Source organism: Onychostruthus taczanowskii, unplaced genomic scaffold (assembly GCF_017590055.1).
Source record: "Onychostruthus taczanowskii isolate IOZ18803 unplaced genomic scaffold, ASM1759005v1 scaffold19, whole genome shotgun sequence".
In the NCBI taxonomy this organism is placed as follows: domain Eukaryota; kingdom Metazoa; phylum Chordata; class Aves; order Passeriformes; family Passeridae; genus Onychostruthus; species Onychostruthus taczanowskii.
Window position 1 is genome coordinate 6,772,999 of NW_024499128.1, and position 14,230 is coordinate 6,787,228.

At 38.6% G+C, this 14,230-nt stretch overlaps 1 protein-coding gene across 1 annotated transcript in view; it reads left to right on the top strand.

Annotated features, from left to right (window-relative positions):
- Positions 1-14,230, top strand: part of OTOA (otoancorin) — a 32,268-nt gene that overhangs the window by 246 nt on the left and 17,792 nt on the right. Inside the window, exons 2-17 of the mRNA XM_041401796.1 lie at positions 167-195; positions 293-323; positions 417-444; positions 1,326-1,413; positions 2,837-2,968; positions 3,575-3,810; positions 4,018-4,121; positions 6,505-6,611; positions 7,068-7,207; positions 9,670-9,793; positions 10,151-10,366; positions 10,880-11,047; positions 11,356-11,496; positions 12,074-12,129; positions 12,489-12,606; positions 13,104-13,177. Coding sequence (XP_041257730.1) covers positions 167-195; positions 293-323; positions 417-444; positions 1,326-1,413; positions 2,837-2,968; positions 3,575-3,810; positions 4,018-4,121; positions 6,505-6,611; positions 7,068-7,207; positions 9,670-9,793; positions 10,151-10,366; positions 10,880-11,047; positions 11,356-11,496; positions 12,074-12,129; positions 12,489-12,606; positions 13,104-13,177 — 1,792 coding nt within the window. The remainder of the gene's footprint in view (positions 1-166; positions 196-292; positions 324-416; positions 445-1,325; positions 1,414-2,836; positions 2,969-3,574; positions 3,811-4,017; positions 4,122-6,504; positions 6,612-7,067; positions 7,208-9,669; positions 9,794-10,150; positions 10,367-10,879; positions 11,048-11,355; positions 11,497-12,073; positions 12,130-12,488; positions 12,607-13,103; positions 13,178-14,230) is intronic.

A 14,230-nucleotide genomic window follows, 5' to 3' on the forward strand; every position in this document is an offset into this window, starting at 1 on the left:
TCCCCCCCCATTGTTTTTCTGTAAATTAATCAAAACTGCATTAAATGTTTGCAAATAAATTATATATGTGTATATAATCACTGTATACAATAAATGCATTTTTGTGTAACACAATTGACTGATAAAACATTAAATTAACTTCTAATAATGGGATAATCTTTTACAGATTTGCCTCCGTTGTTACACAAAGCTGTGGTTAGTATTTTTATTTGATCTCTCTACATTTTAACATTATAACATATTATAATCTAAAAATAGTAATTTATTACATATATTTGCAATTTTTCCTTAGGAGGAAGTAATAGCTGGGAAATATCTGAATGGTAATGTACACAGTTGTTCCCACTTATGCTTCTAAAATGAATTAAAGCTCAGTATCTCACCATAACTTTTTATGTTCCATTTTTCATGTGCAGCCCTCCTAGATATACTTTATTTTCAAAGGTAATGTATTACTCTCCCCATCTTGATTTTTCAATATTATCTTGCACTTCAGATAATGATCTGTTTCATATCCACAGAAACTGGAACATTATGGTTAGAATGAAATTGGCTCATATTGGCTTGGATTTAGGTCTCCTGGGAGGAGTATTTCCTGTTAACAGGGAAAAACCTATTTGTAGTAAAAAAAAAAAAAAATATATATATATATATATATATAGAATGAAGCTGAAAATATATAGTTGCTACAGTTTTCAGAAGTTTTGATAATTAACTTTGTTCATGTGTGTCCAAATGGCTTCTTAAGAAAATTAGGTGCAGTTCCAGCTGTCTGTCCACCTCCTTCTTTCATTCTCACTCCATCCCCCATCCTCCAGCTCCTGGTGGCTTTTTAATTATTTGCTAATTTTGTCCAAATCTGAAAGAGCAGGATGAGCCTCAAAGGCCATTCCACTCCTACATATCTTGAGAAAATCAGTGTCTGTGTAAGGAAGACACAGTGAAATTAATGACTCTGCTGAAGGAAAGACAGCAGTTACTCCCTGTGCTTTCTGCAAGCAGATCAGAACAGGCATAATGGGGTGCCAGAAAGCTCATGCCTTGGAGAGAGTATTAATGGCAGCACCTTGGAAAATTGAGTTTATTGTGGGTGGTTGTGGAATTAGATGGAAAAAAACCAATTAATTCCATTCCCCGTCGAACCATGTATTTTCATTGCATTAAACAGATGAACTATTACTCTGGCTAGGCAAAAAATGGAATACTTTTGTCATTATGGTGTTATCATCACTCTTTGCTTCCCTTTTTCTTTTTTACTCTTGTAATCTGCTATTTAACTTGTTATATCATTTTACTGGCATTTTTGATCCTGCTTTCTGTTACAGCTCTAATGTCTGGACAGCAGATCTGCTTACAAAAGTCATGGCATATTTTCATGCCCAGGAAGTTATGTTTACTCTTAGCAGCCTACAGGTTTGTGACATTTAAGATGCATGACAATTTTTATTTGAAAAGGAATTAAAAAACCTTAACTTATCTCTGTAGCCAAAGCTAGGTGGTCAATGATAGAGGTAATTAATACACCTACAGTGTAGCAGCTAAATAAGAAATAGGAATAGGTTGTCTTTTTCCCCAAAAATTGCAGGAATATGCAAGGCAGAAATAATAACAATTCTTTTTGCTTTTTCTCTGATGGAAAGCAGGAATTAGGATTTTTTGTGCTAATTGTTTCTGAGTGTATATAAATGCCGTTTCCCCAGAAAATGATGAGTTTCTCCCAGATTTTGGCTGGCTGTAGTTCACACTGCTCCTTATGGAATGAGAGGCTCCAGAGCATCCTACAAAATGCCTCCACCTTTTAAAGCTCCTCTCAGTTTTGTTTTTGTAAATTATCGATGTGGAAGGAGTTGTTGTTCCTCCTCCTGCTGCCGAGGGTTAGTGATGAGCTGCTTTGAGTGGAGCTGCACCCAGCTAATCAAACCTGAGCCCTTCCTCGTCCCTAACCACACTGAAACAGTGAAGTGTCACTGTGCCGTCCCTGAGCCTCAGGCATTCCCAGAAGCTCCACAGTGCTCGAAACCTGTCCCAAGCTCCTTGTCGCTGTCACAGCTCATCCTCACCTACATTTTCCTGCCACTGCCTCTTCCCTTTGTCAGGTTTATTGGCAGCCTGATGTTCTCAGCAGGTTGAACCCCGAGGCATAAAGGAACGGTGTTAATATTGGTGGTGGCAATGCAAGTTAAGCAAAGGCAGCAAAGAACAATTGCAACTCAAATTCCATCCCAATTCTGAAATAATTCTGTCAGGAAATAGAAGGGATTTTACTCCAGTCTGCTCCTAATGAGCCTTAAAATTATTTCTGTTCCAGTGTTAAGGTTCCCCTTCAATTTTTCAAAACAGGCATGAGATTGTTAACTGGTAATGCAGCTTGATATGAGAGAGAATATTTTTGGCTTATGACCTGGTAGAGACTTTTCCTCCCATCTAATTGCACATTTCCTTCCCTTTTTTAAGTAATAAGCACATGATATCTGATAATTTTTTAAGCTATTTTTTGAGCTCTTTAGAAGTTTCATTTTCACAGCTCTGCTGTGTGAAGCAGAAAAGCTTTATTACTCTTGTTTTAGGAAGTGAGAAACTGAGGCATCTTTGTTAAAAAGCTCCCTCGAGAGGACTTGTTCATGAAACCAAGAATAGGATTTGAAAATTACTGTATTTCAGAATGCATTTAAATTATTTTTGTTTTCAGTGTGTGTGGAGAACAGTTATTTTGATCATTGGCAGCACAGACAATACAGATCTAAGCACTTAGTTCTCCTTGAGCACAGATTTTCAGGGAGTAAAAGTACAATGGTATGAGTTTCATGTATATTAAACATATTTTTCTACACTCCAGATGTCCATAAAAAGTTACCTGAAGAACCTTTTATACCAGCCCAGGCAACTACTGTCTGAATTGCAACAGCTTGATCAGCAGCAGTTCCAAACTGCATTGAAGTACCTCTTCAACAGCAAAAAGGAGCATCTTGTAAGCGAATTTCCACATGTGAGAAGGAAAAGCTGCTGTCAGTGGTTTAGATAAATGGAAAGGAACAGACTGGGGGGCTCACAGTGCAGGCCTTGCAGTTACTTAACTTGCTTGAATTGGATTCATCTTCTCTTAGGTTAGACTTAATTTATTTAACTCTTATTGTCCAAAAGTTGCTGCAAGTCCAAGTCAGTCATTTGGATTTTCACTATAATCAATAGAGAGAAACTCATCTCCAGAGAAGAGTTCACCCTCGTACAGTAGTGCCTAAGGTAGGTAGGGCCAGTTACTCTCAGGGAGTGTCTTCTTTTTGGTGGCTGGAAAGAGAGCCAAGATGGATAAAGAAGGTGAAATTAGTAATTTTGTTAATCAGCCATTTGAAATATCTTTCTGGGTTTCATTTTGGTTTTGTAAAAAAAAATTCAAGCTGGTCTCTACCCAATGCCAGAAAGGAATTATCTGAAGTAATGCAAACAACCAGTAATTTGCAGCTGTTTTTCATGAGAGCAGCATCATATTCTTTGTAGAGAGCTCTCTGTCAGGCCTCAAAATGAACAATATATTGAATTAATCAGAGATGTTTATTTAACACTTTGTTGCTTGCAGGAAATGGGAAATATTATTCTTGATTGGGGCAAGACTAGAGAGAGAATTTTTCAAAGCCCAGGAGTAAACAGGACCTTGTTCCTTGTAACACTGGATAAATGCTTCCTGGCTCTAAGTGCCCTGGACTGTGTGGATATCCTGAGTCAGGTTCTGCGTGTGTCAGCAGTGAACTATCTCCAACCTGATGTCATTGGGAGTCTCCCAAACCTTCTGCTGGAGGATGCTTTCAGAAACTTGTAAGCCATTTATTTTTCAGACACAATACTATGTTGGATTTGCTGACTATTGAAAAAGAAGTTGCTATATGGTCTTAGTCTGTTTTCCAGATACAGCTTTCTGCTTATATGTAAAGAATGCTGTTTCTAAAATCATTTGTCCATGTGTCATTTAAAAAAATGAATAGATAACTCATTAGTGAGCTAACAACTGTGTTTATCACTTAGATCATCATTGTTCAAGGACCTCTATGACAGAACCTCAGCAAGCACTCAGAGAGCTCTCTATGGCTGGATGAAGCAGATTCTACAGAAATCTTACAACATGAGTGGTATGTTACAAAGTGTTTTCTTCTTACTTATGGTAAGAGAAAAGCACTCAGCAAAAGGCCTGCTCATTGTATTGAATTGTTTCCCCAGTTAACACAGGTCTGTGTAAGAGAGCTGTCTGGAATACCTTTTCTGCAGAGCACATAAGTAAATATAATGTGTTTGTTACTCATGACAAACAGTTCTCCAAAGATGCTTGAACTTGTAGAGTAGAATCATGCTATTGTTATGGCTGGAAAAGACCTCCAGGATCATCAAGTGCAACCAGTGGACCCTTCTTCCTGCACAGAGCTATACACAAAGTCTTTTTCTAGTACTCCAGTCTTTTCTCTCTGTACTGTTTCTAATTCTGAAATAGGATACAGTGGCCAGGTGCTCTGCCAAGGCGTGTTCTCTTCTGAACTCCTGTTCAGAGGAGAAAACAGCTCTGGCTCAGGATACATTACCCACTGCGCTGTTTCAAAACACAAAAGAAATTCAGGATGTTGTGAAAGCACATGGCACCAACTCGATCAGCAAAGGGACATGATAAAACCAAAGTTAATTAATCCTGATTGGATGTATTTTCCCACATCTGTTTGCCTGGCTAATGTGCCTGAAACAGCTGTTCCATAGCTGGGACAGGCAGGATGGGCTCCACAAGGGGGCTGTGCAGGGCACTGAACATCGGAGCTGGTGTCTGGGTTTCACTGAACATCCCAGCACAGCTGTCCTGGGAGCATTTTAGATTTACAGGTGTGTGTGTGTTCTTCTTCCTTCCTAGAAATCAAGGTTAAATACCCACTTGCTTCAGTGGAGCTAAATTTGCCTCTTGGGTCTCCTGCCATTTCAAAATATCAGAATAAACCAGTAAGTTGTGGGGAGGAGGTTCATGCTGCTGCTTGTAAGGTGATGTTAGTGCCAGTGCATTGCTGGGGAAGCAAAGATGCAGAATTTGCCTGATGCTACTCAGCAGTCCTGGGAAGATCTCTCAGCATCATCTTGAGTTGTGTCTGAAGCATTGGTGAACCCTCAGTTCATGGAAGATCACACAGCCTGGGAGGGACTGGGAGTTGCTGTGCCTCTTTTTCCTCCCTGGTTGCTGCTTCACCAGCCAAAAGCTGCACAGATGTGGTGAATCCACCCCCAGGGCATCAAGTGTGGGCTCATTCCCAGCTGGTTGTGGCAGTGTGAACCATCAGCCCTGGGCAGGCACACTTGGACTGGAAGTCTAAAGCTCCCTCCTGTTTATCTGCACTCCCCAGGCCACAGCAGAGTGCAGGAACAGTGCTGCCAGAGGGTGATTTATTCACTTCATATGTGGGTAGCACTGGGACAACCTGGGATGGGGATCAGTTTTTGGGGATCACAGCTGCCATGGCTAGTAGCTGTGAGTCTGTTCTGCTAAACATCCTTAAATGGTGCTTTTTTTCTTTAGCTCTCTTGTCATGTCTTTCAACTCTTGTAATATTCTGGGCAATGGGAGGTAATATCACTTTAAAAAATGCAGGCCTGACAGGTCTGCTGGGATCATCGTCTTGTCTCAGTTAAGGAGCTTAGATCTGTGTTTTCAAAAAAATCACTTAATGGAGTCCTTCAGCTTCTGATAGATGCAGGCTGTTTTTTTCCCAGCACTGGAAACTCTTCAAAGTGCACGGATGATTTTATTTTAACAGAGATGTGAGTATCAGCACTGAGGAATGTGTTCAGAGGTGTCACACATTGAGCCATCCAAATGACAACACCCTGGAGAAAACAGTCTTTGTGGCTCAGGATACCCATAGAGTCAATAAATATGCTTTTTCTCAGGGATATTTGGATCTTGATTTCATTTTCAATCCTTGGGAGAATGTTACTAAATGAATGCCATTTTTTAACTGTTGTGCAGTGTTTTGTGGTTTTGTCAGCTTATTTCCATGTAGGTATTTGAACAGTTTTTCATTTTCTCCATTATTGCTATTGCATATTACTGAAACAAGTGGCATCATCAATAATAATATATAAGATATATAAAGTATCATGCCTTCCTGATGTTCTTAAATAATGCAATTGATTAGGAAAAGTGAATTTTAAAAATGCTGCTCCATTTTTAATACTTTTGGATAAATTTTTCCTGTCCTACACTTTATTCATTCTCTGTTTCAACAACATAAAACACTTAATTGTTTTTGTATGAGAAAATTTGAGACACTTGAAACACTATTTCATTTTCAGTAAAAAATGTATGGACTCATAAATGTATGGTGCTAAAATGTAGCAAATGGAGGAAATCTGACTCTCTCTGCTAATAGTTTTTCTGATTTGCAGATTTTTTATTATTTAACAATAACAATATACTGGATAAAATATATTTGAAAAGTAATTACTTTCTTAACATTGTAGTGAGTATTTATTTGTACAAAACAGAGTTCAATGAATCAGCTTCTTGGGTCAGTGCAGAAAGCTTATGGATCTTGGGAAGATACATGGTCCATCTCCCAATAGAAGAAATTCTGAAAATTAGTCTTAATGAAGTAAGTAACAAAGTGTTGTTGGATATATTATTGCTACAAACAATATGAACACAAATGCATACTTAAACATGAAAAATAACTTAATATATCTTAATTAATTACTTATAAAGAGAAGCTACAGAGGGGAAATATAAATGTATTCTTTACAAAATTCTTCTATCTTTTTAATTTTAAAGTGCCTGTCATTAATATGTAATTATTTATCTGTATCAGACTTCCATGACTACTATTGAAAAGGACCAATGATAGAAGACCCTCAAATTGACCCAAAATGACATTTTGGCAGAGAATCACTCAAATCACTCACTCAACTTTGCTTTCAGAAATACTGGTTTATCCAAATCTTCTTGCTTTCTCTATAACATGAACAGGCTCAGTTAATTTTGAGTGTCAGACACACTTTGTAGGATTCATTGTCTCACAGTGCTGATGCATGGTTTTGTTTGTGCTGGTCAGATCAGACTGTTCATTAGCTATGACAACGCAACAAAGCAGCTGGACATGGTGTATGATATCACACCAGAGCTTGCACAGGCCCTCCTGGAAAGGATAAACTTGTCAGGATTTGATATGAGGAATACTTCAACTATCTACAGGCAAGGCTGCTTTGCTTTTTCTTTTATGGCTGTGTGTGGATGGAACAACTAACTAAGGAGAAAATGGAAATTGATAGCATGGCACAGCTTTTTCATTCCAGCCGAAAAATCTAGGCTGAAATCCAGCCCTGTTTAGCAACAGTGAAGAATTGCTACTTTATGAATTTTTGGAGGTGTGCCTAATTAGCTAATGCTTTGTCTCCTGCTCCACAGTGAGGAGATGCCTGTAGCATTTGTGGGAAGGCTGCAGGAGTATCTGGGAGACCTAGCAGAGCTCCACCACGTCACAGAGCAATAAAATAAACTGGGACAGCAGAACATGAGTTGTCTTGGCTGCTTGAATCACAGAACATGGAGGTGTTTGGGGGAAATCATTTTACAGTTGGGATTGAAGGAGGAAATCTCAGCTCCTGCCAGCAGGACTGCAAGTGGGTTTAAACTGACGTGGGTGTTACCAGAGAAGCCACAAAGTGAAGCAGTGTAAAGCCTGCCCTGCTGTCCTCTTTGTCCTGCAGAGTAGAGATGAGCCATGCTTAAATATGTTTGGATGTTAGGTGTGTAAGCAGGAAACTGAATTTTCAGGGCTGTCAAATCTGCACTGAACTAACTTTAACACTAATAAAAAACCAAAATAAACTGCTGTTACTCATAAGTACGCAGCGAGCATGAGAGAGCTCTGCACTCCACATTTACATTTACATTGTCATATCAATGGATGTATTTAGTCCCAAGACAATGCTGTCTGAAATTATTTGTAGTCTCCTTGGGGGATACCTTGGAGTTTTAAACTAATGGAGAATATGCTTTATGGCTTCAGAGCTCCTGTCATTACTGCAGTGCACTCGCTGACTTCCATGAAGCATTGCTCTTGTCGGAGGAGTAAGCGAGACAAGAGTTATGCCCACGCTCTAAATTTCAATGTCAGAAATCTTAAAAATTATTTTGTCACTCACAAGAGCTGCCACATTCTCATGGATGAGAGAAATGTCATGCTCCATAATCCTTAATATATTCCATTTTTACGACACACTTAGTTTATGTTACTCATTTTAACCATACTGTTGATTTAAATGCACTTTTACTTTTAAGAAGTAGTGTTATTCATTTCTGCTAATCCCAGAGGAGATGAAGAGCTTTTGGTGGCTAAGCAATAATGCATCAGAATGTAATTATTTGTTATAAAAATGCTCTTATAGATGTTTCTTTGATTTGTATGTTGCTTTGATGATCTCCCATGAATTCAGATGTGCTGCTGAAGCAGTGTTTTATTATATCACTGCAGGTTGTTGTTGAGGGACTGTTGAGGAACTAAAAGCCCTTCTGTGCTGCAGAATTTGACTGAGTCTGTGGTAGTGCTGCAGCATTGTCCACTGATGATTTGATTCACATCTGGACATTACTGCCCAGACTCTGCCTGTGCCTGTCTCACTGAACTGTGAAAAAACAGGGACTGTAGCAGGAAAGCTGGGCTTTGTCCATATCATGAGGTTCTTGTTCTGTTTAAATTGTAAAAGCAAAGGCTGAGTTTACAGGGACAGAGAATTGACTCAGGGTTCCTACAAACCGGTTCATCCCCATCACTATCAAGTTCAAAATCCAGACATGGTGATGCACAGTTCAGGGCTCTTTCTTTACAGGGCTGCAGGTAAAGGCAGTAATAAGGACAAGGTAGTAAATAAGCAAAGGCAGTAAATAAACACAAGGTCTAAGCCAGAAGGACACCTATAATAGGCACTTCCCCATGGTGGTGTGACTCCTCCTCTCCAAAAACTATGGCTGTGGTTGCACTTTACAGAGGTTAATGGAAATGTTATGGCCTGGGAACTGTGAAGGGAAATGAGCTCAGTTCAGAACCCTGCCTTGCAGACTGCTGTGCTGGCACAAGTAGGCAGTGAGCCTCAGTGTGCTTTCTCCTGACCAGTATTGAACTGGACAGGTCTCCATCCATTGGCCAGTCCTGTGTTTGATGTGAAATACAGCAGGCTTTGTTTAATCCTAAAATGATAAAGAGGCCATGTCATGCCCCAGCTGCTGCTCTGAAACACAAATAGGTTGTGTTGTATGTGGAATCCAAGCAGGACTTAGAGTTCAAAACATCCAGTCAAACCAGATAAGAACTCAGCAAGCCACTTCTAAAGACTTAGTAATATCCCTCCATCATTTTCAAAATTATCCTTTTGGGGGAAGTGGAGTCATTAACTGGGACAATCCAGCCATGAACAAATGGAACCAGGACAGGTAGATTCTCAAGCACAAGCAATCCAGGTAGAATTCAGCTGAATACAAAGGCCAGTGCATGTTCTCATACCCTGTTACAGGCTAAGTTTTAAAGACTGCAGGTTGAGGCACTCATGACAAACAGAAATGGCTCAAACTGTGATCACAAGGAGAGGGTACCAAGCTGTGTTTCCATTTCCCAATCTTTTATGTCAGAAGGGAGCTCATGTATTTCTGCTCTGTAGGCTGGGTCTGTTGGTTTGTTTTTATGATGACCTGGAACAGATGGATGCAGCTGTGGCCCGGGCTCTACTTCATCAAATGATTAAATGCAATCAGCTGAGAGGTTTCCAGGCCGAGGTTCATGAGGTGTGTACAACACTTGCTCTTCTTGCCTAACATAATCCTGTAGACAGAGGAGGAAAGATGTTCTTAAATAAGGAAAGAAATGGGTGAAAAACTATTGGGACTTAAGAAATAAGGGAAAATAGTTCTTGAGAATGCAAAGGACAGAAACCCATTTTGGGTGCTTATCCTTTTCTCATTCTGTTTCATATTCCTGTTCCTTATACCTTTCACAACTGTGGTTCTATTTTTGAAATTTTATGAAGTGTGTGAATATTTGCCAATGCCTATTCCAGAGATTCCAGTTAATGTTTTGGGTGGTAATGGAAATTGGATCTTGGCAGATTTTTATTTCTGATCTGCTCTTTTTGTTTGATTTAGCTCAAATCTCAACTCCTGAACATTGCCATGCAAAACCAGACATTGAATGATACCCTTGGATCTCTGTCAGATGCTGTGGTTGGACTAACTTCAAGTCAGCTGGAATCTCTGTCACCTGAAGCAGTGCATAATGCTGTTGCAACATTAAACCAAGTCTCTGGGTGGGCAAAGAGCCAAGTTGTGATTTTATCCAGTAAATATCTCTCTTATGAAAAGGTACCTCTGATAACAGCTTTCCTACCTTCTGTTTTTAAAAGTGAAATGGCTTCTTCTCAACAATAACTGTAGATTTTGAAAAGTTTAGTACAAGAATTTGGTTTAGTTAGTGGTCTGGAAAATGTCTTTAAATCAAATAAAAGCATCCAAGATTGTACATCCCAAAGTAATTCTCTAGTAACAGAGAGAATGAATATTTGGATTTGGCAGTTGTATATATTATTTTGTCTGTGTCACTGCCCTAAGCAGAATTTGTATGATCAGAGATCCCAGGCTGTATATACAAATATACTGCAATGCAAGGAATCAGGTCCTGGTTGAAGTTTCAGAAAAAGGAACTTCTGAGGAACTTCAGGCATTTGTTCCATGGACAGACACAGAAAATGCATTCCCAGGCAAGAAATGTATTAAGTATTTAATAAATAGTTTTGCTTTATTTATTGACTTTTGCTTTTAAATATATCTGCTGGTCACAATAAAACTTCCTGTTTGCTTGTGCTGTTCTCCCTGCAGGTTTTATCATTTTACAACGTGAGCCAAATGGGTGCCTTGGTGACAGGAATTGGCACCCGGTCACTGCACAGCATGAGCCCCAGGGAGCTGGCTCAGATGATTCGAGGCACAACATCCCAGTACTTGTCTGACTTATCTCCTGCGCAGCAGCAGGGCATCCTCAGGAAGGTGATTATTAACTCCAGTCTGTGGCAGGTTCTCTCTGCACAAGAGCACCATAACCAGAACTCTAAAGCATGAATTAAACCAAGATATGTCCTTTAGCTCAATGGTTAATGGTTCTACTGGGTTGTTTCTGAACACCAGGTGTATTTTGAATGCGCTCTCTCTTGCTTATTTTGTTGTGTTTTTAATACTGTTGTGTTTTTCCTTTATCCTCTTAAGAGAAATATTACATGGAATAGAAAGAAGGGCAAATCCTGTAAATCTAAGCATCAGTTCAGAAATACCGTGTATTTTTGTGTTCCTCTTTTTAGATTGCTGCATCTGGAGATTTTTCTTCATCAGTCAAAGATATACAAGGAGCTTTCTTTAAAGAAGTCTCTCTTTCTGGTTTATGGAAGCAAACTGGATATGATTCCACAATGCTGAAAGAAAAAGAACTAAGAAGCAGCCAGGTAAAAATTGTTATGCAGTTCCCATTCCACTGCAATTTAGTGTGATGGGAGAATTGGAAAAGTGGTGTAATGTATTTGTGTTCAAGGAACACAGGTAAAAGGAAGGAACTGCCCAAATATATCTCAACATAAACACCAAAGGGCATTTAGAGCCCAGGCAGCACTATGAGACAATGCTATGGAAAAGGAAGCATTAATATGCTGAATTTAAGCCCCCAGGTTTCTGCCATGTAAATTTTCTTTTTCCAGTACTGTGCATTAGATATTTGCATATAAAGTCTTTGACTCTGTCCAGAGAGATGAAAGGTTGGATCAGATGATCTCCAGAGCTCCCTTCACCCTTAAGTTTTTCAGTGGCTGTGGGCTGTGTATAGGTTTACCATAATGCCACTCAGTTATGGCTTGTCTTGTGAAGAAAAAATTCAGCTAAACTGGATGCCAAACCTTTTGGTTGCTCAAGCTGACCACAGAATTACCTTTAGAGTACATAAGAGAGTACAAAAACCTTACAGCTGTTTATATCTCTTACAACTGGATTAACTAAAGTTACCTTTAATTATGGTGGGTTTATTTTCAGGCTTTGTATCTGTATGAATTACTGTCCAAGGAAAACTATCCTGTTGACCTTCTAAGGTATGGACTGTATCTCTTTTGAAATGGGGGTTTAAGACTAGTTTTGTGATGAGAGCAACTTGGAGGTAAACAATATGTATTACCTTATGTTTATTCATTCCTGGATACTACAGGATAATTCACTTTCCTTATTAAAAAGGGTCTTCAAAACCAAAGTGAGGATCAAAGCATTGTGGAGGTTTGGGTGTTTTAAGTCTTAGTTGATATTTTTCAATTTGTTTGCATTTTTATTTTCAAGAGCCTTTTAATTACAGGAAATGGGAGAGGTGAAGAAACTGTGTCTTAGGATGGGGTTGTGGGGAGTAAGGACTAGATCCTGCTTAAATATTCATGAGATTGAAATTCGCCTTTCCTATCAGCACAGGACAGCTTGTGAAAGGAGTAACTTGTCAACTCTTTGAAAGTATGGACACAGACATATTTTTAAACAATTTTAAATTCTTTGAAATTAATCTTCATCTGCTTTCTCCATATCAGGTAAACAAACAAAAAAGACTTTATGTACATAAACATACTACCCAATATCCCAATTAGGCAGATTAAAATTTGGCTCATTCTATTTTTTGGGATTTTTTTTTCAGAATCCTGTATGTCTCAGCTTGTCTGTTAGCATAGTTTATTTAAATCTTTTATGTGTGAATTTGTCTGTTATCATACTTCATTTTGACAATTTCATTTGTCACTTACAAATTGCAAGAAATTCCTACAGCCCTTCTGACTTGTTAATTCATGAGTGATCTGTTTGGAAATACATAGAAGTTTCAGAAACATACAAATGATCTCATGTTCCCAAATATATATTGTTTCATCTCTGATGTCTATAAAAAGAAAACTCAAACAAGCCAGATAAAAATCCTCTCTGAAGATAATATATATGCTAATTTATATATCTATGCTGCAATAAACAAGCCATATTTTTTATTCTTCTTCAAAACTGCTAGAGGTTTAAGGTCCTAAATTTTTGTTGCCTTTAGGTTAATTGTTTGGCTTGGAAATTTTGGAAAGTCTCCAATGCATCCATTCCTCCCTTCCTCTTACTGGCGCTTCCGTGAGTTACGTCTTAGTCCATCTTAACTTCTGAGCACTTTTCAAATAATCGCTTCAGTCCTAAGAAAACTGATGATTCCAATAAATGGTGATCTATCAAAAGTGGTCACTGACTGTAGGCAAAATCTGTCTCAAGTGAAAGTTGGTAATACTTTGTGTCTTTTTAGTACAGTACACTTTTGTCACAATGGTGGATTTCTTCCCCCTAGGTACGCTTATTTGGTTTAGGTTTGCTTATTTGTTTAGGGATCTTTTTGAGAGTGGATATATAAGACAAAAACACTGGATACTGCTGAAGCATATTGCTCTCTATGGCTGGAAACATTCCAGTGTGTTTCAAGACATTTGTGTAAGTTAGCAAAACTCAGTGACAGCTTTTTTCCTTAGGAAAAAATAACTTGTGTATGTATGAGAACTCCTGAATTGTAAAATTTGTTAATTCCTTCGTTCCTTTCTTTCTTTGTCTCTTTCTCACTTTTTCTTTCTGTCTCTTCCACCATTTCTCTCTTTCTTTCTATGTGCCTGAGGGGATTAAAGGGACTGAGAACCCTTCTTTTTGTGGAATATTTTTTAATTGAAAAAAGGAAGAAAAGTATTCTGTTTGAAAAGGCTCTATTCTATTTAACAACTATAAAATAATAATAGACTTTAATGCAAGGCTTCCCATAAACTGCAGCACTCAGTTATTTGGCAGCAATTGCATGTTGGCTGTTCAGGGCCATCAGAAGTTACTGGTGCTGTTGCCTACAGACCCTGGCAAGGCTGGGCCTGTGCAGATGTGGGTTGTGGTTTTATTTGCAAAGGTTGTCTGCCACTCTGTGTGGAGAAGAGCATTTTTTTTTTAATTTGGCAGGAGTTTTGGATTTTGATAAAAAGGAAACCTACTTTAAAACTACTTGTGGTCTGCAGGCCACCCACCCCATTTTCATTCATCAGAGAATTATTGCTAATAAAACAGAGAAAGGGGAAAAGCTTCTGACCTGTAAACTGTTGTTTCATATGGTATTAAAGCATCTCAGAGCACTTTCATACACTTGCAGCTATTTATAATTCT